This window comes from Saimiri boliviensis, chromosome 1 (assembly GCF_048565385.1).
Source record: "Saimiri boliviensis isolate mSaiBol1 chromosome 1, mSaiBol1.pri, whole genome shotgun sequence".
Taxonomy (NCBI): domain Eukaryota; kingdom Metazoa; phylum Chordata; class Mammalia; order Primates; family Cebidae; genus Saimiri; species Saimiri boliviensis.
The window spans coordinates 249017166-249043081 of NC_133449.1; the positions used below are offsets into that span (position 1 = coordinate 249017166).

Consider the following 25916-nt stretch of genomic DNA (forward strand, 5'->3'; position numbering starts at 1 on the left):
ACTTTCATTCCTCTCTGTGAATGTTGCAGATCGCAGCTGCTTCTGATTGACCATTTTGTAAATAAATCTCTTAAATAAATTTTAAATAACTAAAAGATGTAAAATTTGGGGAAAATAAAATTAAAAAATAATTGGTCATTGCTCCCTAAAGAAATAATGTTTATGCCACGTAACAGTGTACCACCTTAGTGCTCTAGAGATTTTTTTTTCAGTAATTATCCACATGAGATAGAAAGTGAAATATCATAGTCCATTAAATTGTGTGACAGCTCACAGTGCAGGTAATAATATAAACTTGCCATACTTTTATTTAAAGAGAAAAATATCATAGTCCATTAAATTGTGTGACAGGTCATAGTGCAGGTAATAATATAAACTCTCCATATTTTTATTTAAAGTGAGCTTCATCTAATGTGATTTAAAGTGAGCTTCTACTAATGTGATTTGCCACTGATGTGTGATTTATGTTCTTGCTGGTGTCAAGTGCTGAAAGTGGGAATATGGCATGGGGCTAAAAGAAAAACTTCAGTATAAATTATATTGTACCTTTTGAATTTTGAACCATGTAAGTATATAACAATTAAAATTTAAAATTTAATCTCTTAAAATGTCCCTTTTTAGTCAATTGATGTATAATGATTCTTGTTATGTCACATAAGTGTTATTGTTATGAAGTGAATGAAATAGTCTAGCCAATAGGTCACTGGCCTTGAACAAAGTGACAGAATAGTCTAAACAGATACCTAGGCAGAACATTCCAGGAAGAGGAAATAGCTAGTTAAAAGGCCTGAAAGACACTCTTCTTCAATGTGTGAAGTCACTTTTAGAAATGAGATTATGGTAAGTTACTTAAAAATGTTGTATTAGTTCATTTTCACACTGCTAATAAAGATATACCCAAAACTGGGAACATAAAGAGGTTTAATTGGACTTACAGTTTCACAAGGCTGGGGAGGCCTCAGAATCATGGCGGGAGGTAAAAGGTACTTCTTACATAGTGGCAGCAAGAGAAAAGTGAGGAAGAAACAAATAAGATCTGGTAAACCCATCAGATCTCCTGAGGCTTATTCACATCATGAGAACAGCGTGGGAAAGACTGGCCCCTGTGATTCAATTACCTTCTCCCATAACACATGGGAATTCTGAAAGATATAATTCAGGTTGAGATTTGGGCAGGGACACAGCCAAACCATACCAAATATTTATTAAAAGTAAGTATTCTTTGGGAGGCCAAGGCAGGCAGATCATGAGGTCAGGAGATCGAGATCATCTGGCTAACACGGTGAAATGCCATCTCTACTAAAAATACAAAAAATTAGCAGGTCATGGTGGCATGCACCTGTAGTCCCAGTTATTTAGGAGACTGAGGCAGGAGAATTGCTTGAACCTGGAAGGCGGAGTTTGCAGTGAGCTCAGATCGCGCCATTTCACTCCAGTCTGGGTAACAGGAGCGAAACTCCGTCTCAAAAAAAAAAAAAAAAAAAAAAAAAAAAAGAAAGAAAGAAAGAAAGAAAAAGTCAATGTCATGCAAACTGCCACTCAAGTATCCAACAGGATGATCTTATAACATTGCAAAGTAATGTAAGGAAGTAAGTACTTTTGCTTTATTCTCTAAGTCCTTTGATCAGTTGATTTCTCAAGCTAAACTTCTAGTCAAGTGGCACCAACTGTTATTTTTTAAATACCCTAAAGAATGTTGTATAGTTGTGTACCATCACTGTGCTGTCACTTTTTAAAAAATTATATTACACCAAGGAAATAGAAACATATTAGCATAAAACTCTTTTATTGTTTTCACCTTAACTTTTAAAATTAATCTTTTAAATAGCAACAAATGTAATTATTTATTTTAAAAGCAGAACTCTTTCATAAATTAAATTGAAAACCCAAACTTCTTTCTTTGGTTGTATAATCTATATTGTTCTCCAACTCAGTTTTTCAGTTGTTATTATGTTCTAATCTTTAGCCATTTAATCTTCTTTTGAAACAAATGCATCTTATTTTTCTATCTCAATATGTACAATCAAGCATACTTGAACAATCTGTATTGCTGCTTATTAGGCTTAACTTTATCACATTTTATTATCAGATATAGTTGGGTTGGAAAAATATGGAAAACTATAACGTATTTTCTATGCAAATTTTTAATGGTGGAAACTAAGCAGATGTGGTGACCTAGAAAATGAAAAAGGGAAGATAAATTTATAAAAGAAGCAGATTGTTTTTTAAAATTTGTGTCAGTAAACAGATTGGGAATGGAGGAGACTATTACTTTTCTGAAATAATTTTTACTAGACTTCACTGCTTGTGTTTAAAGGTTTACTCTTTAACAGTATCTCTCCTATTTGTTTAAACTTTTCCTTAGTTATTTCCAGTAAATACTTAGAATGATTTCTATTTCTTACAGATAGACATGACTGTGTAGGTAAATAGTTATGAAAATAAAAACCAGTATGTGTGCGTCCCCTGTCTCGTTCTTTGTTGATGTATACCTGGAAGTAGGTGAGAAAGGAGGTATGGGAAGTGGATTCTTAAGTCAGGACATGTGGCTGCTACATATTGTCTATCATCTCTTGGCTCCACAACCATTTTTCTATGTCTTCTTCTCTGCCACTGGAAGTGGGAGACTACAAACTATATTTCTCAAACTCCTTTGACAGCTGGCTTTTTGTTAGATTAGAAGTAAGAAGCCATTAGTTCTGCTTTCTGTTGGCATTCCCTGTGGTGATGGCAGCAATAGTGGTGACTGATGCCTGTCACTTCCTGGGTTCCCTCTCATGCAGCTTGCTTTCATGAGCCCCAGTCTCAGCATCACGGTAACTGTGGGCTCTGAGCATGTCCACTTTGCTTGAGCTCTCCTTGCTGCTGTATAGAAAGGAAAAGAGTTTTTCAGTTCCTGATCTTTTGAATAAACTCACCTTCTCCTTTTAGTTCCCTCAATTCTACAGCACCATTGTAACCAATTCCTTCATTTAAAATGCTTATATTCACTTGCATGCACATCTTCTACAAAATACAAAGAAAAAGTATGCATTAATATTTATTATACCAGCTTCCCACATCTTCTTGAATCTCTTTCCCACTCTGAGTGTTCTCCAAACCTCAAAACTCCCTCTGATCTCCAGCTTCCCAGAATTTATTATTACACGCCTTATTTGTGCATGATGCCTTGATGGGTGTCCATAGTTCCCATGCTCATATTATCTTTCATGTCAGAAGATGTGTATCTTAGGCTGAGGCAGGAGAATCACTTGAACCTGGAAGACGGAGGCTGCAGTGAGCCAAGATGGCACCACTGCACTCTAGCCTGGGCAACAGAGCGAGATTCCGTCTCAAAATAATAGTAATAATAATAATAATAATAAAAGATATGTATCTTTTATATCACATTTCCAGGAACTTCCAAGGTGATAAAGTTTTTTGTTGTACCCCAAACTCAGCTCAACATGAATTTCTTTCTGAAGACATATTTTACTATTCAGACAGAATTAGATTACTTCATCATTGCTCATGAAGCTATGAGTTTGCAATTCTACTAAAGATAACATTTATTACATTATACTAAAACTGTTGGTTTATTTATAAGATATTTCAGTCATCTATGAGTTATTTGAGATTATCTTTGTGTGACTATAGCCTAGAATGGTCCCTGGCATATGAACATTTGTATGCATGTTATACTAGCATGCCATTGGGCTCCAACAGTTTGCAGGCTTAACAGTGCAAACCAGATGATGGGTGGCAGTATTAGTCCATGATATAAGGTTCAGTAGACTGTAAACCCTCAAGAACAGAGACTTGTCCTTCACCTGTCTGTATCCTTAGCTTAATACTGTGCTGAGGAATTGCAAGGGTGAATGCTGTGAATTAGGCAGACATAATCATCAAAGTCAAAGATTTAAAAAAAAAAATCCCTGGCAAGAATTTCCAAGAAGTATGAGGACATTCAGCTAATTTCCTTGCTAGTATCTTTTACCCCAAATCGTCTAATCTTGTATAGGATTCTTCCCCTGAACCAAGACCAGACTTCCAGGAACCCTGAACTAAGCTACCATTTGTCTTAGAAAAAAGCAGTTAATTGCTGCTCAAATGGTTGGTTCTGCTTGTCCAAATCCTTGTAACTTACCTGAAACATTAACTATTGGAAGTAATAGGTTGTGAGTAATAGTTAAGGAGCACATCATATGAGACTATGTACATTTAAATAAAGAATTCCTGGAGATGCCTAGCAGTGGAGGAAAACTCTGTAATGGTATGAGTGTCAGACTCTGATAGGCAGTAGGGATGGGTAAGTGGGACTTTAGACACCCTAAATTACCTAGACTCAGGCAACATTCTCTTCTGCCAATCTTATTCGTAGGCAAGTGCACACACTCACATAGCAAGTCAGCAAGGAGGAAAATAGATTGTCACCAATTCTGGTAATTGAAAAAGGGTCTCATGTCATCATGTTGTGACCCAAATAAAGGCAGATACATTTTTAAAATTGCTATGTCAATAGATTTGGGGATACAAGTGTTTTTTTTGTCACATAGATGACTTATATAGTGGTGAATTCTGAAATTAGAGTGCACTTGTCATTAGAGTAGTGTACTTTGTACCTAATATGTAGTTTTAAAAATTCCTATCCTCCTCTCTACCCTCCCCTTTATGTCTCTAAAATCCATTATACCACTCTGTATGCCTTTGTGTACTCATAGCTAAGCTCCCAGTTATGAGTGAGAACATACAGGTTTTGTTTTTTACTCCTGTGTCACTTCACTTAAAATAATGGCCTCCAGCTCCATCCAAGTTTCTGCAAAAGACATCATTTGGTTCCTTCTTATGGCTGAGCAGCATTCTGGTGTATAGTTACCACATTTTCTTTTTTCACTCAGTAGTCAATTCACTTAGGTTTGTTCCACATCTCTGCAATTGTGAATTATGCTGCTACAAACACACATGTGCAAGCATCTTTTTCATATGGCTTATTTTCCTCTGAGTAGATAACTAGAGTGGGATTGATGGATCAAATGGTAGATCTACTTTTAGTTCTTTAAAGAATCTCTGCCGGCGCGGTGGCTCACGCCTGTAATCCCAGCACTTTGGGAGGACGAGGCAGATGGATCACGAGGTCAAGAGATCGAGACCATCCTGGTCAACATGGTGAAACTCTGTCTCTACTAAAAATACAAAAACTTAGCTGGGCATGGTGACATGTGCCTGTAATCCCAGTTACTCAGGAGGCTGAGGCAGGAGAATTGCCTGAACCCAGGAGGCGGAGATTGCGGTGAGCCAAGATCGCGCCATTGCACTCCAGCCTGGGTAATGACAGCGAAACTCCATCTCAAAAAAAAAAAAAAAAAAAAAAAAAAATCTTTATACTGTTTTCCCTAGAGTTTGGACTAATTTACATTCCCACCAGCAGCATAGAAGTGTTCCCCTTTTTCTGCACCCATGCCAACATTTCTTGTTTTTTGACTTTTTAATAATAGCCATTCTTGCAGAAATATGATGATATCTCACTGTGGTTTTGATTTGCACTTACCTGATGATTAGTGATGTTGAACATTTTTAATGTTTGTTGGCGATTTGTATATCTTCTTTTCAGAAGTATTTATTCATGTCCTTGTCCAGGTTTTGAAGGGATTATTTGTTTTTTTTCTTGATTTGAGTTCCTTGCAGATTCTGTATACTAGTCTAATGTCGGACGCATAGTTTGCAAATATTTTATCCCATTCTCTGGGTTGGCAAATACAATTTTTAAGGTTATTTTCTCTTTGCTTATTACTTCTATATCCATCAAGAGAAATTATCAAGGCACTCAGTAATGCTCCAAGAAGAGAAGCTCACATAATATAGCCAAGGAGGGACAGCAAGGCACACAAAAAGCTGATGACTTTTGAGTAGACTTATCGACCTAACTGCGGATATTTTTGACATTGTGTTGGAACTCATGAAATAATATGTGACAATTTTCAGAAGGTGAGAGTTTACTGTTATAATGGAATCAGGCTAAACATTTGAGTCAATGACCTAAGAGTAGAATCTACAGAAACCTCAGAAACAACCAAGAATACGGCTTTGAGTTCAAATGCATATAATTTTCCCTTGAAACTAGGATTTAGCTGATCTCTACTGTGCACTGGAACCCAGCTGAGGTCCTCAGTGCTATTGGAGGAGCACCTATCTCATCGATCTCCAGCCCAATGTCCCTTAACTTGGTTCTTGCATCAGCATTCTTGCCCTGGATTTTTTTTTTCCTGGAAAGGAATTTGGACAAGATCTGTTTTGAGGGGACTGTTAACATGAGTAGTTATTTTGAATTTTTTTAATGGAAGTAGTAAAAGCAGTTCTCTCTGTTTTCAATGTGAAAATGTCTAAAGTCAATGTAATCATGTTGATAAGCTCTGGTTATTGTTAAAATTACATAATTGTAAAAATTTTTGAAAAACATTATATATTGAAGTTCAACTTGTGAGAAAACATTTTAAATGGTCTATTTTCAAGGCATGATAAATCTAAGTACTGGTAGCCAGTCTGTAAATTTAACAAACCGCATGGCTCATGCTCCTAGAAGGTCACAGTAAGTGAACAGAATGTAGAGGAGGAGTCAGCCCATAAAAGGGAAGAAAGTTTTGTGATTGGGAAATCAAAACTGAAACAGAGAAGGGGACGGGGTATAACCTTATAACCTTATAAGGGGGATAATGAAACTTAGGCGACAGCCAGGAAGATTGTAACCCCATAGTACTCGACCAGTGAGGGACCAGGAAAGGGACTTGTGTGCTCGGAGATAAATTATCTGCTGTGACTGACTGGATGTGCATGTCTTCCAGACACCCGATCTTGCAAGACGGTTATTAAAAGTCTCACTTTCACTGTTCTTCATGCCTCTAAGTCCATTATTTGGATTTGAACAAATGAGCATGTTTCTTACAATTTTATTAAGCAAAATGTTTGAAAGCAAAAAATCTTTGAAGAATAAAATCATAAAAGGTAGTCGTTAGTGGTGAAAAGTCCAAAAATAGGTCAAGTAATATAGGAAATAAATGTTTTACATGCATCTCGGTTATGAATCACATTAATGTTTAGGGCATTTTCATACATTATCTCATTCAATTTTTACTGTACTCTGGCAAGGTTCTTACTTTTACCATTTCTCAGCTGTGGATTCAGAGAGTTCAGAGAGGATAAATAACTTTTGCAAGGCTGTATAGCTAATATCCATCAGAAGTGTGATTCAAATATAGCTCTGCTATATTTGCTATATGTGATTCATTTATTTTTTCCACTCTGTACATTGCCTCGACATATTTAACTTCACACCAGACCTTTTAAAAAAAATCAGTCTCTATGAAATTTTCTTAACCATTATTTTTGGTTTCTTTCAAATTGTTATTAGTAGCAGTTTATAAACTCTTCAAAGCAATTTGAGATTTTGCCCTTTCTTTTAAATAAACAAGCCAACACAGATGATTATGTCCTATAACAATGGGCCTCTACTGTAGCAAGCAGTCACTAATTCTTGTCTTCTTTCTAGGTAGATTCTGCTTATATAATTAATACATTAGTAATCCAGTTTAAATAGCCTGCCGTGAGGGCTTGAATAAGTAAAGTTTAAATTTTTCTATTAAAAGCATTCATACCACCAGGTCTCTTTTCTTCATAGCATTTACTTATGCTTCTAATTATGTATTTATTTGTGTGATTTTTTAAACATATATTTTATCTAGGCTGTTGGCATGATCTGTTCTTATTTACCTTTGAGCCTTCAGTCCCCATCACAATGTGTAACAGCAAATAGTTCCTCAGTAAATATTTGTTAGGTGAGCGGATGGCTAGATGCATGGAAAAAGTGGATAGATAGATTAAAAAAAGAAATCAGAAAAGGAATAGGTTATTTGTACTGCTGTTTTGCCAAAACCTTCATAAATGAGCTGGGATTTAATCTAGACTTTGAAAAGGAAACAAGAGTGAGACCTCCATATATGTGTTGAAAATATACAATCTTTATTATGGTTTTCATTTTTTTCCACTAAGTGCAACCAAGAAGATGCATTCTAAATCAAGTCTCAAAGCTTTCTTTTTCAATATATGTGGAAGAAGGTATTGCTGTATTAAGCAATGCAGCTAATTAAGAGAGGAAATGAAAATCGTTCTTAAATGAACCTCACTTCCCCTCTGGTTTCCTTTAACACTGTATCTTTGAACTATAAAATGTTTCACTACAAGTGACTTTTACTAGAAGGTTAAATTAAAACGGTATTCACCTTTTTGTGTTTTCCTTCTTGCTTTTTTTTTTTTTTTTCTAAGAGACTGGGGTGGGGCATCTAAACCGGAGTGCAGTGGCATGATCACTGCTCACAGCAGCCTTAAACTCTTGGGCTCAGGCAATCCTCCCATCTCAGCCTCCCAAGTAGCTAGGACTGGTGACATGCTTCATCATGTTTGGCTAAGTTTTTAATTTTATAGAGATGGGCTGTCTCTATGTGGCCCAGATTGGTCTGGAACTCTTGGCCTCAAGTGACTCTCCTGCCTTGGCATCCCAAAGTACTGAGGTTACAAGCATGAGCCATGGTGCCCAGCTAATTTGTTTGTTTTTGTAGAAAGGACGTCTCTCTGTGTTGCACAGGCTGACCTCAAACTCCTGGTCTCAAAGAATCCTCCCTCCTTTGCCTCCCAAAGCACTGAGATTATAGGCATGAGGCACCTTGCCCAGCCCATATTTACTCTTTCTACAGACCTGCATGATGCATTAGGAATGAAAGAAACAATTAAGTACATCTTGGTTAGAGCTAAGGTACATATTCATTTGATTATTGTTTGGCTTGCACAATATCTGAAAAGATAATACAACTAGGGCAGCTGTTTCACCTGCGCAGCATGCGAGATTCTTTGTACCACTGCCTTTTGGCAGGCCTCATTCATAACTATATGTCCCCTGCCTAGCCCATGTAGATGTCTGAGTTATTAATTTTTGACAAAATTTTCCCTCTTCGATTACCACCAAAGAGATTATATGACCCCATCAAAGCTTCTTTATTTGCACATCTATTCACTTGTCTTTTTCTAAATTTTCACCCTCCCGTTCACTTTTCCTGTCACCCCTCAAACTTTTGCTCTCAGCTTTAATTGGCTGTTCTAGTAAATTAAACAGAAATTATTGCTTTGCTATTGCATTTTCATCATTTCATTTTAAAGGGAGACTCACCTGGATATGTCACAATATTCTCCTTGAGTTTTGTCTGGAACAAAGAGACTGAAGGTAGCTTTCAGACCTTCTTCATGCCAGCTTGAGAGGATATTTACTTTTGTCACTAACCGTTCATTCAAACATGCTCTTCAGCGCTCTTATTGCAATGCAGTTGTTATAAACATACTGGCACTCCTCCGTCTTCTTACCAGGAATGTTCCTCTTCTGTTGGTTATGTTTTTCTCTTATCAGATAATTGACTTTAAAGTGTATATAGTCTAGACAAATACTGCCAGATGAGACAAGATGACAAAGGAGTACATTTTAAGAAATAATGACCAGAAGAGGACATGCTGTACACCACTCCACTCCTGATTGATTGCCTTCATTACATAGCTCCAGCAACACAAGAGCCACATGCACTAAGAAATCTGTATACTCTGCTCTCCTAGGACTATCCTTACTTAACATTTGGAAAAGTCAGCATCATTTCTAGGTGCAGAGAAGAAAATGTCCAGCTAAAATAGAGTGGATAAAAAACAAAGGTCCTAAGAAAGGAGATTCAAAGGGATGCTGTGAGGAAGACTTGAGTTTAAAAACAACAAACAAATAAAACAAAACAGAAATACTTCGTGTTTTCACAGTCAACGGAATGGCAGCAAATGTACTGAAAATTACCTTGGAGCCAGGAGCCCTGAATTCTTCTTCTTTTTGAGTAATTACTCAGTAGTAAGATTGCTGGTTCAAATGGTAGTTCTATATTTAGTTCCATACTGTGTCCCATAGAGGTTGAACTAATTTGCATTTCCACCAATAGTGTAACAGCATTCCTTTTTCCAGGAACCCTGAATTCTGATCTGTGTTAGTCATTAATTCAGTGTGTAACTTAGGAAAGTCACATAAATTTTATGGCACACATTGTTATCATTTTCAAAATTAGGAAGTCAGTCTAGATGAGTTCCAAGGTATTTTCTAGATAGTCATCATGGAATTGAAATTCCATGATACTAAGACAAAAGTTAATATCAACTAATAATAGTATAAAAAATAACTTCAGTAAGTCAATCCCATCAGAATGACTGGGTTGAAATATTGCCTCTATTTTTTATTCACTCTAAGATCTTTGGTCCAGTTTTAACTTATTTAAGTTCAAATCATCTCCCTTGTAAAATGTGAATATTAACACTATCTATGAGATGGAGTTGTTGGTAAACTAAGAAAGATAATTCACATAAAGCCTAAATATAGTGCTTGGTGCACAGAGGACACTCCAATGCTAGGCGTTTTAGACTATAGTCTTCTTGGAAATACCTAGGAAGAAAAACACCAAACATAAACTTGTGTTTTTTTTAAAGAGTTTCGTATCTCCTAATATGACATTTTAAAAATTATTTGTTAATAGAGCAAACCTAGTTCATTGTATTCCTCTTCTTAAATGCTGGCTGTCATTTATACTTAATATATCAGTCCAGTCAGTTTAGTCTAGGGTGGAGCTGGGGAGGTGAGCCTGAGGCAACGGGTAAACTCTGTCCTTTACTGAGTCTTCGTCTTATGCCTTTGACAGCCTTTTGGCTGCTGGGGAGTTCACCTCAGACCCAGGTAGCCTTTGTCTTTGTCACTAACAAGAATTTAGAATACATGTGGCAATGGATGATCCAACATCCATAATTTGCAGAGTCTTAACTATTCTCCAAAGCCAATCTGTCCTTACAAAGGGAAAACACTCCAGGACCACCGAGCTTTGGTTTCCATGGCAGCGATGTGGGTCAATAGCTGCAGTCACACCTTCACTAGCCTTGATTGCATTTGGCAATTTACCATCTTCTGTGCTTCCTTTTGTTTGAGCCTCTCTCATTTGCTTAATTCCCTTCTCTATTGGGAGAATCTTAAAATGCAAAACTACAGGAGCTGAATTTAAATTAAAAGCTGCAGAGGTTTTTTTTTTTAAACAAAAACAAAAAACAAAAAAACACACCTCTGGAGAGCACTATTTATCTTATAACTCATTACATGTGCTTGAAATCAAGTCTTATGTCCTCAACTTCAAAATGTTGCTTCCCATATTCTCTTGCAACTCAGGAATTCTTTGCTTGCAATGCTGTATGTGTGTGTGTGTGTGTGTGTGTGTGTGTGTGTGTGTGTGTGTGTTGGAAAAATCAGCAGCATTTCTGCCTTCTCAGACCATATTCTGATATCATGAATGTCAGGAATTCTTTGCTTGCAATGCTGTATGTGTGTGTATGTGTGTGTGTGTTGGAAAAATCAGCAGCATTTCTGCCTTCTCAGACCATATTCTGATATCATGAATGTCAGGATTACTAGGATAAAGTCCAAATTCCTCACTCTTACTTTTTTACATATGATGCTCAAATGTTTACTTTCTTGCAGGTTCTTTTTTTTTTTTTTTTTTTTTTTTTTTTTTTTTTTTTTTTTTGAGACAGAGTCTTGCTCTGTCGCCAGGCACCAGACTGGAGTGCAATGGCGCGATCTTGGCTCACTGCAACCTCCACCTCCTGGGTTCAAGCAATTCTCCTGCCTCAGCCTCCCGAGTAGCTGGGATTACAGGCGCATGCCACCATGCCCAGCTAATTTTTGTATTTTTAGTAGAGATGGGGTTTCACCATGTTGACCAGAATGGTCTCGATCTCTTGACCTCGTGATCCACCCGCCTCGGCCTCCCAAAGTGCTGGGATTACAGGCATGAGCCACCGCGCCCGGCCTCTTTCAGATTCTTGAACAAGCCCTGTGCTCTGGACCCTCGTATGTTGTCGTCTCTTTTTGGAACACCATTCCTTCAGCCTTTGCCAATTTCCTACTTGCCCTTCAGATGTCAGTTTAGGTGTCATCGTCCACAGGAAAGCTTTCCTACACCCTGGCTTTGGTCTTTTGTTATACCATATGCTTCCCTATCACACCATTATTGTACTTCAGTAGCCTCTGTAAATATCAGACCTCTTTTGTAGCTTGTGAACCGTCAATTTATTCAGAAATCAAACATGGTTAATTAGGTTCACTACTCTGGCAGAGTAAGGGTATGCTATACTGGGTTAGGATCTTTATAAAATATATGTAATGTGTAAGTAAATTATAGACTTAAAAATCATACTAAGAATACTATATTATTCAAACCAATATCTATTTTAACAAAATAGAGAGAACTGAGTATTGGGCAGTGTCTGTTTCTCCACTCTTCACCCAATAACCCTACTGTTAAATTCCCGGTTCCCTCACAGGCATGGGCATTTGATAAATATTTGTTACATGACTGAAAGTACTTTTTCCTGCTAGATCATCTAAGCGGTATGCTGTAAATCTCATAATCTTGATATTCTGCAACCTCTTTTGCATCCCCCTACAGATATCCACTAGAATGTGCTTTTCATTCAAGATATATTTGCAGTCTGCCTATCTTTCGACTGATACCTGGGATATTCACAGTCACTCAAAGTGAAAAAATTCTAAAATTCTTGTTTGTTTTTTTTTTTTTGCATTCCACATTCCATTTAACATCAATTTTTAGATTCTGTTTAATGTAACTATCCTAAGAAGATTTAAAAAGAAGCAGTAAATGAAAGTGTTGCATTCAATAAATGCAACACTTTTTTTCATGGCATTACTGAGCCATGCACCTGTAGTGGTCATACAACTCCTGTAGCCTGCTGCCTAGCTGTTCCTGGACCCCTTCTTGCTACTACATACACAGTGGTGCATTTTAGAGCTCCTCACTCAGAAGCCAGGGGACAGGAAAGACACACTGTTTTCCAAATGTAGCATCACCTGGCTTCAGGGACTGGGAATCACAGTGACACACTGTTTGAGCCAGGTATTGATATTGAAGAAACTGCTGCTCAGGATGGCAGTCCCCTCTCACCTGTGGTTTCACGTTCCTAGGTTTCAGTTATCAGGTCAACAATGGTCCACATGTATCAAGTAGAAAATTTCAAATAAACACTTTAATAAGTTCTCAGTTGTGTGCTGTGCTACATTGCGTGATGAAATCTTGCCTCATCTCACTTTGTCCTGCCTGGAATGTGAATCATCCCTCTGTCCAGCATCTCCATGCTGTAGATGCTCCCTGCCCCTTTGTCACTGAGTGATAGGCTTGGTTATCAGATCAACCATCACAGTTTTACAGTGTTGCTGTTTGATTCACCCTTACTTTAATTTAAAATCACATAATACACAAGAGGAGTGATGTTGGCAACTCAGATACGGCAAAGAGAAGCTGTAAAGTGCTTATTTTTTAGTGAAAGATAAAAGTTCTTGACCTAAGGAAAGAAAAAATAATTGTATGCTGAGTTAGCTAAGGTTGATGGTAAAAATGAATTCCTACTCATGAAGTTTTGAACAGTGTATTGTCATAATTGTTCTGTGTTATTATTATTGTTAATTTCTTACTGGACCTAGTTTATAAATTAAACTTTATCATAGATGCGAACATATAGAAAAAATTTAGTGTAGATTGGGCATCCACTGAAAGTGCAGAAACGTTTTCCCCATAAGTAAGGGAGACTACCACACTTGGCACGCTGATACCATGATATTTTGAGGTTGATGTCTTCGACACTTGAACATTTTGAATGGTTAGGTTTTTAAAATTATTATCAAGTGATCCATTCAATGATATCCTTCCTTTATCTCTGAGTCTTCTATTCCATCAGGGTTCCATCACTATTTCTGAGTGACACTCCGATCTTGACCCCAATCAGTTAGTTGACTAAATACTTCCTTTACTATCCTTTCTGGTCAAAGAGAATAAACAAATACCCGTGTTGGATTTCAGATGTCTGCAGGACATCAGATAGAAATGGGTAGTAGATGCTGAGTATATGATTAAATGCTTCAAAAAGATATTGGAGCAGAAGAGTTCAAGTATAAATGTTTTGATCACTGAGGGAAAGAGTGATAGGAAAAGGAGTTGGGAACCAAGGAAAGCTCATGAAGAACCACTCTTGTGCGACTGAAGGTTGTACAAGAGAAAAGGAAACTTCAAAAGATGTTAAGTGGGGAAAAAGAAGGAGCAAGTGTACACTGCTGGAAAGTGATCATATAAGGTAAGCACTGAAAAGTAAATATTGGACTTGTCACTCTCTGAATTTAAGAAAAAGTTATGGCTTAGAATAGCAGTTTATCATATGTCTGCTTAGGTTGCTATAACAAAAGACCACAGACTGGGTGCTTCAAACCATAGACATTTATTTATTAGAGTTCCGGAGTCTGAGAAGTCCAAGGTCAAGGTGTTGACTGATTTGTTTCTTGGTAAGTACCCACTTCCTGGCTTGCAGATGGCTGCTTTCTTGTTGTGTCCTCACATGGTGTGGGAAGTCAGAGTGAGGGGGGTGTGGAGGGAGGGGCTGAGGGAGGGAGGGAGACAAAGAGAGAGGGGGAGAGAGAGAGAGAGAGAGAACTCTGTTCTCTCATAAAAGCACTAATTCCATCATGAGGGTCCTACCCTCATGACCTCATCTAAACCTAATTATTAATTCCTCCCAAACCCCACCTCCAAATACCATCACATTGGGAAGTACTGCTTCAATGCATGCATTTCAGAGAACACAAGCATCCAGTCCATAACATTGTGGATACAGGCATCACCTCTCCTTTTTGATTTCTTTTAGCTCTCCTCCTTGGAGCTCAATATTCCAGTCTCCCCACAGGCCTTTATCAAAGCAGTAACTGGGAGGTTGTAAAGCAAGGCTTTTAATGGGCTTATCAGGGGTCCAATTACTGTGGAGATCAATAATAGGGTAAGAAGCGAAGTGTAAGGCAAATTGCAGCAAAATGTTTCAAGTTGGAGGCTGAGCCTGAGGTCAAGACATCAGGTGCTCATTGTTGCTGGATGCTGGCCAGTCTTGGAGTGGCTGCAAGTCATGGAATGTGAACACACCTACGTGTGTGCATGTAACAAAATCATCTCAGTATATTCAACACTACTGTCTCCTTTCCCCCACCCCCAACATCCTTCCTTTTAAATTGTGTGCATGTGGTTCCTTTTCAAAATGATATAACCCAAACACCAACTGCTGCTTTCGACTGATGCAGACAGATTTGATTAATTTTACCTCTTGTGAACAATTTTTGCTTTTGAGATTTTGAAAAGGCAAAGAAATGCTATAATAAAGAATGCAGATAAGGGGAATTTATAGGGCAGAGAAAGATACAGTAAGAAAGAAGAAAAGAAAGAGGAGGAGGAGGCATATTGATGAGGGAAGGAGAAATGAGAGAGGGAGGGAGAGAAGAGAGGATAGGAGAGGGGATGAAGAACAGAGGGTATGTGTAGTAAAAAGAGAAATTTGAATGATGTTCTTCTTTATTCTCAGCAATTGATAAAGAACTTACAATTAATTTAAAAAGGAAGTCAAGGTAAGAATTAGGTAAAGAATCATTGACTAAATACTTCTTTTACTATCTTTTTCTGATCAAAGAGAATAAACAAAGGTCAAACATTCACGACATCTCTTGTTAAATAAAATTTGTGGGAGTCCATTGATTTGGACTGAGCTTCTGCACTGGATTCCAACAGCCCAAATCCAAATGGAGTCACTCAGGCCAAAGTTCCATGCCACCAAACTGAAACTTGCTGTTTATCTGCAAATCCTTTATTTGACCTTCTAATAAATCAGGAGAGAGATAATAGCCAAATCCCCAAACAGACCGGTTTTAGCCTGCATGATAAGGAAGTCTCCTGTGCCTTAATGATTACAAAGAAAGTAACCTAAAGTGACCAGATGTTAACCAATCTTCTTTGTATATTATACTATTTTATTGTCCTTGCTTAAGTTGTCTTATAAAAATTGACTGTCTGCCATGCCCAATGGGGTATCTGTTTAAATCTTTAAATGGGATGCTGCCAGATTTCTGAATTGCTAATAAAACCAGTTCAATCTTTAAACTTAATCTATTGAAATTTCATCTTTGACACTTTGGAGAATCAATTATAATGGACAAATGTCAATATGTCATATATTTTACAATATAAACCACCATTCTTAGAGATCTTAGGAATTTCCTTTTTTACATTTAAGCTTTTACATTTACATTAGACCGCAGTGGCTATTGTATAGATAAACACATTCGGGGAAACAGCACAGGACTTACTGATGAACTCAGTTGTGTGTGTGGTAGGGAAGGGGTAAGACTGGGCGTATGGGAAAGAAAAGAGTCTACGGGATAATTGCAAAGCACTTTACAGAGATGAGAAAGACTTACAGAAGAAAGAGGTTTGGAGGCTGTATTAGGAATGAGTTGAGCTGTCAATGACACTGATAGTCCATTTCACCTACAAAGGAGCCTGCAGTTAGGCTTCTGATGGCTAATGTCAGCTCAATGATGCCATATAGAGATCTCCTCACTGGTCACTCTTTCTCAGCCACTTTTACCAGAGTCTCCTCCATAATTTATCCCCAAAAGATTGTAAGTCCTAGAAAACTTCTAGCTTTTTCCCCTTCTTCCTTTCTTGATTCCCTACTCTGCACTCCCTCTGGTCTCTTCCCAGGAGATGGCATCCATTCTTATTCCTGTAAATATCACCTAAATGCTCATGACTATTAGATTTACACCTCCAGCTAGGGCCTCTCCTCCAAAATCCAAATGTGCACATAAAATGGCAAACTAGATTCGGTCTCAGGACATATTTCAGGAAATGTCAAAACAAACATGTTCAAAACTGAGTTTTGCCCCTGTGGCAAAAATTAGAGATTGACTGAGTCACATTCAATTTTCAAATCCCCTTTCCTTCTTCTGCCTCCTCTATGAGGGTACTCAGGTAAAATTCAATTGCCCATGCACTCCTGCACCTGGTGGTGTCTGTGTCACACAATTCTGAGCAATGAGATAAATAGGTATCTCCTGGTGCTGCTCTTTCTCCTCATTTCTTCTTCATGGCTGAAGCACGAATAGAAGGCTTAAAGATTCAGCAGCCATATGGTGGCAATAGGCAATAGATATGCAGATAAAAGTTGAAACACCAAGGGTGGCAGAGAGAAAATAGAGAAAGAGCCTGGGTCTTTCTCTATGGCATCATTGAGCTAATCTTAGCCATCAAATGCCCGACTGTAGCTTCCTTGTCAGGTGAAATCAGTGGAGCTATCATTGTTCAAGCCTCTGGAGCAGGTGTCCCCAAACTTTTTACACAGGGGGCCAGTTCACGGTCCCTCAGACCGTTGGAGGGCCGCCACATACTGTGCTCCTCTCACTGACCACCAATGAAAGAGGTGCCCCTTCCTGCAGTGCGGCGGGGGACCGGATAAATAGCCTCAGGGGACCGCATGCGGCCCGCGGGCCGTAGTTTGGGGATGCCTGCTCTGGAGTATGGATTTCTGTCATTAGCAGCCCAACTCATTCCTAGCCGATGTGGCCTCCAAACCTATTTCTTCTTTAAGTCGTCCCTCATCTCTGAAAAGTACCTAGCAATTATCCCTGTTTAGACTCTTTCCTTTCCCACACTCTCAGTCTTACCCTTCCCTGACCAAGCACACACGGAGTCCGTCAGTAAGTCCTGCGCCCTCTCCTTGAAGGACGGGCAGCACTGTCCATGTGTTGCTCTGCACTGCAGCCACTCTATCTAACCTAAATGCAGAAGCTGCTGAGCTGTCCTACCCACTTCCATTTTTGCCTCTTTCCAGTCACTTCTCAACCCAGTAAATCTTTTAAAACATGCTAATGTCATCACTTCTGTGCTTAAAACACTTTACTGATTCCCATTGCACCTACAAAAGAGTCAAAGCCACATACTAAGACTTATGAGAAGCTCATGGTCTCCTATTCCTTCCTTCACCAACCCAGCAGGTATCACTTCAACCCTTCCTCAGAAGCTCCATCGCAACGGCTGTCTAAGGTACCAGAGGACCATAAATTCTCTTATGCCCTAGCTTCTTTTTATTTGTGGGTCCCATTCTTGCCTTTAGCCCATGACATTTATTATAGCCTCCTTCTGTCTTCAAGTCTTAAGTGGGTCTCTAGTGAGGCCTCCTTTGACCAGTCTATGAAAACTACAATACTCTTTCCTACTCAACCCCATTGCTTTCAAAAACAGAAAGAATGTTTTATAAAGCACCTATTATTATTTTGATATGTCTCATTCAGAGTCTACTTAGGGATATAGAAACCGTATCAGAGAGAGAGAATTTAATAGAGATAACTGGCTAAACAGGCATTGGCAGGATGAGAAAACACAGACGGCACACAGGTACCACAGAGACAGTAACTGCAGCAGTCTTGGTTGAGGGTTAGCAGCCCTCACAAGAGGAGCCCTGCCGGGCTGGGACGCAGAACTCTGAGGATGCCACTTGTCTCCTGCACTACTTCAGGCGGGTTCTGGCTGTCAGAGTCTAAGGGAGGGTGCCACCTGGCTGGTGCTGGCACTTCTGACAGGTTGCAGGGAAGCGGGTCCTGGGAGTGACAGAAGAAACTAGAAGGCAGCAAACCACCAGTGATGCTGTAATAAAACTCATGACAATCATTCCTGCAGGGGCAACAGCGGGAACTGGCAGGAGCAAGTCCCTGTTGCTTCCTATTGCCTTTCGGACTTGTTTAGTGCGCCCTATCGGTAGAGACTCCAATGAATCCACCTGGCATAAGAAATGTTTGCAGAGGCCGAGACCAGGCAATTCAGAGGAGCAAATAAAAGAGGGGATTTAGAGATGCGCTGTTCATAGCTTTATGACCAGTATTGCATTCATTTGTTTATTATCTTTTCTTTCCTGTTAGGCCACATGTGTTCAGAATCCATGTCTCTCTTTTTATTATTATAACTCCTCCACCAACCCACGTCCCCCATGTACACAGCACACTAACAAGTGGACAGAAGACACTCAACAAATATTCCTTGTATGGATGAATAATAGATGAATTTATTAGATTTTTTTTTCTCAAAACTGCTTAGCAAAATGTACAATTCAATTCTTGTCAGTGGAACATGAGGCTTTTAATGCCTTATGTGATGTTCTACGCATTTGTATTAAAAATTGCTAGAACATCACATGAAGCAGTTCCTTTTTATTTAGGTAGGAATTTAAGACATCTTCGTATAAACATATATAATAAAATGCCGTGGCAACATTCATGTTTAAATGTTCTAATAATTGAAGAGGCATCAAAACTTATATCAGAAAATAAAAAGGTAAACGCGGGTTTGGAGTGGTTCAGGAGACATGTGGAAAGCTTATGATCTGAAGCAGGCTTGAGAGAAGGGAGAAAAGCAGAGCTGTGGAGGAAGGGTAAGTTTGGCAGGTTTTGAGATGATTCTGATGAAAGCAAAGAAATGAGAGATAGTAGGAGAAGTCATTGGAAAAGTGAATTGGAATCAGCTGTGGAAAACCATACATTTTGGAGTTCAAATCATGGGTCTTATGTCTCTTGCAAAGAGGGGGCATTAAAACATTTTAAGCAAAAGAAATGATGAGGCTGCTGGGAATATTTTCTGAAGATAAACCTGGCAATACCGTGGGTCATTGATGGAGTCGGTAGAAACTAGAAGCAGGAAGACCAGTTAGGAGCCTGTGACAATAATTCTGAAACTAGATAAAGATCATGGTAGAAATAAAGGAAAGAGATAATAGGCAATGTTTAGAAGGAAGAATCAATATCATATAATACATATTTAATCTGGGGTGAGGAGGAAGAAGATATCTAGAATTAATCCACAGTGATACGCATAGGATTCAGAAGGGTGGAGATAGAGCAGAGACCACTTCCTTATCAGAACTTGATTAATAATGGCATCAGTAGAATAAAAACCACAGTGAATTATTTTTAATATTTTAATTTTATGTTTGGGGTACACGTGCAGGTTTGTTATATAGGAACACGTGTGACTTGGGGGTCTGGTGTAAAGATTATTTTATCACCCGGGTACTAAGCATAGTACCAATAGTTTCTGTTTTTTTCCTGAACCTCTCCCTCCTCCCATCATCCTCCTTCAAGTAGGCCCCAGTGTCTGTTGTTCCTTTCTTTCTTTCCATGTATTCTTATTATTTAGCTCCCATTTCTAAGTGAGAATAATTGGTATTTGATTTTCTGTTCCTGTGTTAGTTTGCTAAAGACATGTTTCTGCAAAGGGTATGATCTTGTTCTTTTTTACGGCTGCATAATATTCCATGGTGTATGTGTACCACATTTTCTTTATCCAGTCTACTGTTGATAAACATTTAGTTTGATTCCATTCCTTTGCTGTTGAAAAATTAAAGTGAATATTTATCATCCAATAACAAAAGTCAATATTTTGAAAAGCTAATATGAATCTGGAAGAATGTATATGTCTTCATCTTGAGGAACTTCAGAAGGAAGAGGCTTCTGGAAGTTATAATAGTCAGAAGATGTCTCATTTCCATAGATATGCTCCTTGAAATTAGACTGCTGTGCGTTTTCATATAGTTCCTTATCGGTTTCTCCTTTAACTTTGGGAGGACCTGCTTCCACATTTTCATAGTTGTTGTGTATGTTATTTCCCCTGACAGCAGATCTGTGGTCTTGGGTTTCAACTGAGATTTTATGCCTTAAGCCAATGATGCGGCGGCCCAAGAACGTTTTAGTACAGACTTTTCTCCTGCTGCTTCTCCTTTGCAAAAACCTCGGCAAGGTAAATCGTGTGGCAACATGGTGTTTACAGCCCCAAACACACCCGATTCCACAAACCACTAAGAGTAAAAGGAGCATAATTCCTACAGAAATGGCTGCTAAATTATTTCCACAGCTTTTCAACATTTCTGTACAAACAGTGCTGTTTAGTGGTTTGGTGTTAACCTTAACAAATTCACAGGTACAGACCAATGTAATTACTTGTAGCCTATATTATTGAAAAATGAGCTTGGAAGCTCTTTTAGGCATTTCCTTTTCAGATCTGAAAGAACATTATCTGGTAAAGCCCTGATGTGATTAGAGGAAATAGTGTATATTCTTATTTTTGGAAGACAGCTCTCTTCGTGTGTGATGCTCTTCACATTACAGCCATTAATGTGTAATTGTACTGTATCGGGAGGATTTTATTCCATTCCACTTCCTTTTCTGTTAATGAATCACAAAATGAAGGAGAAATGAGTGGAAGATGACAGCAGAGTAGAAAACTCAAGAAAAAGAAGGTTGAATGATCTGCCTTACAGAAACCTGCTATAAATAAAAAATATGTTAATTGCATGCTTACTATGTAACATAAAAAAATTACTGATTTTCACCAATGCATTGAACCCCAGCATATAGCGAGTTTCTACTTTCCATATAGAATACCCTACCTGTTGTGTTGAAAGGACAAAGTTAGAAGAATCCTGTTGCTGACCGAGCCTGAGTGGTTTTATCACTTAGATATCCACATAGTTTTTGACAATTAGGATAACAATTTTCAGGTGAAAGATAATGTTCTGAGCACATTTAGAAGGAATGGGACAAGTGCAGACACATGCAATCAACTTCATTACCTGTCACCTCTTCTGTGAATCCCTGCCTGTCCTTTGTCACAGGCAGAGGCCATATCCTTTTTGTGACCATTGCTTCCTCTGTAATCCTACATTAATGAGTCCATTCTCTATTATAGTATGATAACCTAAATGAGAGAGAATTGTATGCCTTCTTACTTGGTTAAATGGTCGGCAGGATTCGGGTCATTTCATCTGTATATTCCTAGAGTACAGCACAATACCTGGCACAGAAAAATGCATCCAATTAATATTTATTGAATGAAAGAACGCATTTAAAAATGACTCCAGATTTCAGCATCTAATTGCTTAACACGATGGTTTAAAACTCAAGGGTGTAGTTTATACTTAAAACATGAAAAGAGCACTTTAAAGTAAAAAAATATATTTTCAAAAGCCTTCATATTACAGATTTTCTCATAGCTTTCAGAAAATAACTTTCATCCAAGATTTTACATTGTTTTCTGTTGATGCTTTAAAATGGCAAGGAAAAAAGCAGGGGGAGGTGTTCAACTGGGCTGCATGTTCCATTGTGGTTTTAGCAACAAAACATTGTTACTGTATATTTTCAGTCTAGATACAGAAATGAATTCAATAGTGTTTGTGGGATGATCATCATCATCTATGGAATGTCATCCTCAATAATATTTAGTTAAGAGCTTCAGCTTTTAAACACTTACAGGGATTATCTCATTTAATCCTATAGCTGCTATATGTACAAGGTACTCTTCAGATCATCATTGTATAGATAAGAAGAGAGAGTTCAAGAAGTTAAGTAACTTCCTTACAACTAAAATGTGACTGAACGAGGATTCAAGTAAAAAAGTTCCCCCAAATATAATTTATCCAAATATCTGTAGTGTGCTAATAAGTGCATCAGTCACTAAATTTGTATAGATTGATTAGCTCAGAGGTTCTTGAAGGTTGTAAATCATGTATTATTTACCTTTGTAATACCAACACTAGCATTAGACACAGAATGACCAATCTATTTAATGTTTATTAGTGAATGAAGTAATCTCCTTATAGGACAATAATAGAAAAATGAAGAAGAAAAATAGACATTCACAAAGTGGTGCTCTGCTTTCAGTGAGTATTCATGAAAAGTTTAATGGTAATGAACTTTAATAATTTTTTCCAAGGTTAGAATATATTAATAAGCAAATATTTAATTTGACATTTTGTGTAACAAAATTAAATAAGATGTGCAGTAATTTATAAAAAATTTTTTGATAAAAACATAGGGACAACCACCCCAGGTGTAGAAACTTTTTAATCTTCTTGGAATTTTGGGGAGTGCTATTGAGGTTGAGAACTGTATGGTCGGCCACATAAGGCTTGCAATCCATAGGGTCCCTCTTGTATGAGGCCAGCCATGCTTATGTTCAAGAGCAAAAATTTAGCCAAATGATTTTAATCATTAAGATCTCATTTTCTGTCTGAAACAGATGAGCGCCAATTACCTGCAAGATATTTTATGGTATATATGGTTACTGATTTAAAAAATGATTTGTTAGAATACTTGAAATAAATTTACAAAATATACTTTAAATATTGATTGAAGTTAATCAACTTTTGGAAAGATACTAGGGCTGCAACAGAAGTGGGGGTGAGGGTTGAGGAAGGCTAACCATTGTTCCCTCCACAGCTGAGAATAAGGCAATAAATCGCCTTCTTAACTTTTAAGAAGAAAAGATTTTTTTTTTTTTTTTTTTTTGAGACGGAGTTTCGCTCTTGTTACCCAGGCTGGAGTGCAATGGTGCGATCTCGGCTCACTGCAACCTCCGCCTCCTGGGTTCAGGCAATTCTCCTGCCTCAGCCTCCCGAGTAGCTGGGGTTACAGGCGTGTGCCACCATGCCCAGCTAATTTTTTGTATTTTTAGTAGAGACGGGGTTTCACCATGTTGACCAGGATGGTCTCGATTTCTTGACCTCGTGATCCACCGACCTTGGCCTCCCAAAGTGCTGGGATTACAGGCGTGAGCCACCGTGCCCGGCCTAAGATGTTTTTACCATCTATGTTATTCTGTGTAGAGTAGACATTCTGGCACATCCAAAATATTAAAATTGTTTGTCTAAGAGATATTTACTGAGATAAAGACAAGAAGACTTTTTACAGAAAAAGAAATGCGTCCTTTTCTTCAAAATAACATTATAGGAAAAAAATCCTGTGAGACATAAACAAAGACCTGCTATAATAAAAAACATATTTTAAACAATAACCCTTCAAATGTAGTTTAACACCTAAATAATGTTCACTTTGCCCAGTTTGAAAGAAGACTCTGTTTTCATTTTGGAAAGCAGTTCCAACAGCATTACTAATAATTTACCATTTTTCTTAAAATTGAAATTTGTTAAGAAACTTCAGGAATTTTCATGTCAGAAAATGCCGTTCTGTTGGGAAACAAGGTAACAGCAAAACATAATCATATTGTAAAGGAGCATTAATGTCACTCTCAGTTTGTAAATTGCGTTTCCCCCTTATGACTACCTAAGACATTTTTCTTAAAAACTGTGCTAAGATAAAAATCATTGATTAATTAAATTCAAACTTGTTTCTTACAGTTTTTCATTACCCAAATACCTTAAATCAGGTTCTTACCTCTAGATTGGTGTGTCAAGCTCTCTCTTTTGTTCTTTTGGCTATGTTTAAAACCTGCATTGGCTTAGAACTTGTTCCTCTTTTGTCACTTTGGTCTCTTACTTCCTTCTTTCTCTCCTTCTTTCAGGTTATTTAATACTTGCAAAGTTTCCTGGCTCTAGAGGAAGTTCGTGTCAGATGTAGCAGAATTAAGATAAATGGCCTGAATTTTTGAATAAGGAAGTCTGGCCCTTCATCTTTATCAAGCAATAATTTTTTAACTGTGTCAGAAAATAATATGTAAAGCCTACGTATTTACTTGGGCCATATTTGCAGTTCCTACTTTAATATTAATAAAAGTCATTTCACTTGTATTTTAATTCTTTTAAAAAAAATATTTTAAATGTGGTAACACATAGGTCTTGAGTTTTTCATTATTATTGTTAACTCATTTTCCTAGACCAGTCCTCTCTTCAAGTATTAATATTATGTACAAATGCTCCCAAGTTATAGCCATATGGATCAAATTCGTGTCCCAATTTGGGTTCAGAAAATGTTAATGCTTTTTTAAATTTATTAAGTAGGAATATTCTAAGGTATATTTTGAGGCCCATTATCTCTGGGATATGTTAGTAGCTCTTCCATCAAGTAAATGTGGGGAATACGGTGTCCCTGGAGATTCATGGATATATCAGCATGGTAAAGCCTCTCAACAGTCCTACAGCAAGCAAACAAACACACACACACACACACACACACACACACACACACACACACAAAAACTAAACTAAATAAGAAAAAGAAATTATTTAACTTTGCTTAATAATAGTAGTCAGTATGTTCTTAGCACTAAGTACTCCAAACCTTTTGTGTTATACTCAGCAAATCTTGGCAACAACCCTATCAGGGAGAAAAACTGTTAGTCCTAGTTTACAGAAGAGGAAACAGAAGCACATAGAAGTAAAATAATCACTTGCCCGACAGAGCCTGCAGTCTGCCCCCAGCACCTGTGTGCTAAGCCGCTGCACTGGCTGCCTTGCTAGATTGAGTAATGTGTTTCCCACACAGAAACCCTCACTAATAGCATCTCCTGGAGTCCAACTCAACGGGAACACACACAGTGGGAGATCCTGAATTAGACAAATTGCAGGTGAATTCGACAGGTGAGATGACAAAGTAATGGGAAATTTGTCTTTTAACTTGTATTGGGACTTTTTGAACCACAGAGGATTAACTTTGCATAAGGTGGTTTTAAAAAAGAGGATTTAGTTACTGAAATAACTACTGGACATTGGAAAGACAGGACGTATTATCAACCCCTGTTGAGCGCTGATATTATGCCAGGCATTGTGCTAAGTGATGAGGATGCAAGAGTGAATAAGCTCCCTGCACCACCTACAGCTGAGGAGGGAGGCTGCTGCACCCACAGAACATTTCAGATCAAGGTGGTAAGGCCTAAGAAAGATATGATTATGGACAGGGACAGTGGAGATAAAGAAAAGAGGCAGCCAGCTCAGAGGGCGCTCAGGGAAGGCAAGACATGAGCTAAGCCTCATAGAATAAGGTGTTAAGGCAGAATAGGGGTGTCCGGAACAAAGATGTGATGGTGAAGAAAATTATGAAGTTGAGAAGCTATGAACTTGATGTGCTCCACCAGTATGTTTAACTGCAGTATTAGCCACCCCTTCAAATAATATACACACCCTCCTGCCTAGTCACACATCTGTAAGAAAAGCAATTTGTGCAATGTTTC

At 38.0% G+C, this 25916-nt stretch overlaps 1 protein-coding gene across 2 annotated transcripts; it reads right to left on the minus strand.

Moving 5' to 3' along the window:
* Positions 1-16162: 16162 nt before the first annotated feature.
* GAPT (GRB2 binding adaptor protein, transmembrane) lies at positions 16163-24298 on the minus strand. Of its 2 annotated transcripts, XM_074385742.1 has the most exons (3): positions 24185-24298; positions 21742-21806; positions 16163-21178 (listed from the first exon to the last, which is right to left on the minus strand). In XM_074385742.1, the coding sequence occupies exon 3, from the start codon at positions 20876-20878 to the stop codon at positions 20405-20407; it is 474 nt and encodes a 157-aa protein (XP_074241843.1). In that variant the 5' UTR covers positions 20879-21178; positions 21742-21806; positions 24185-24298; the 3' UTR covers positions 16163-20404. The 2 variants fall into 2 exon arrangements, with proteins under 2 accessions (XP_074241843.1, XP_074241845.1); XM_074385744.1 differs by lacking the exons at positions 21742-21806; positions 24185-24298 and adding an exon at positions 21586-21735.
* Between the last annotated feature and the right edge of the window lie 1618 nt (positions 24299-25916).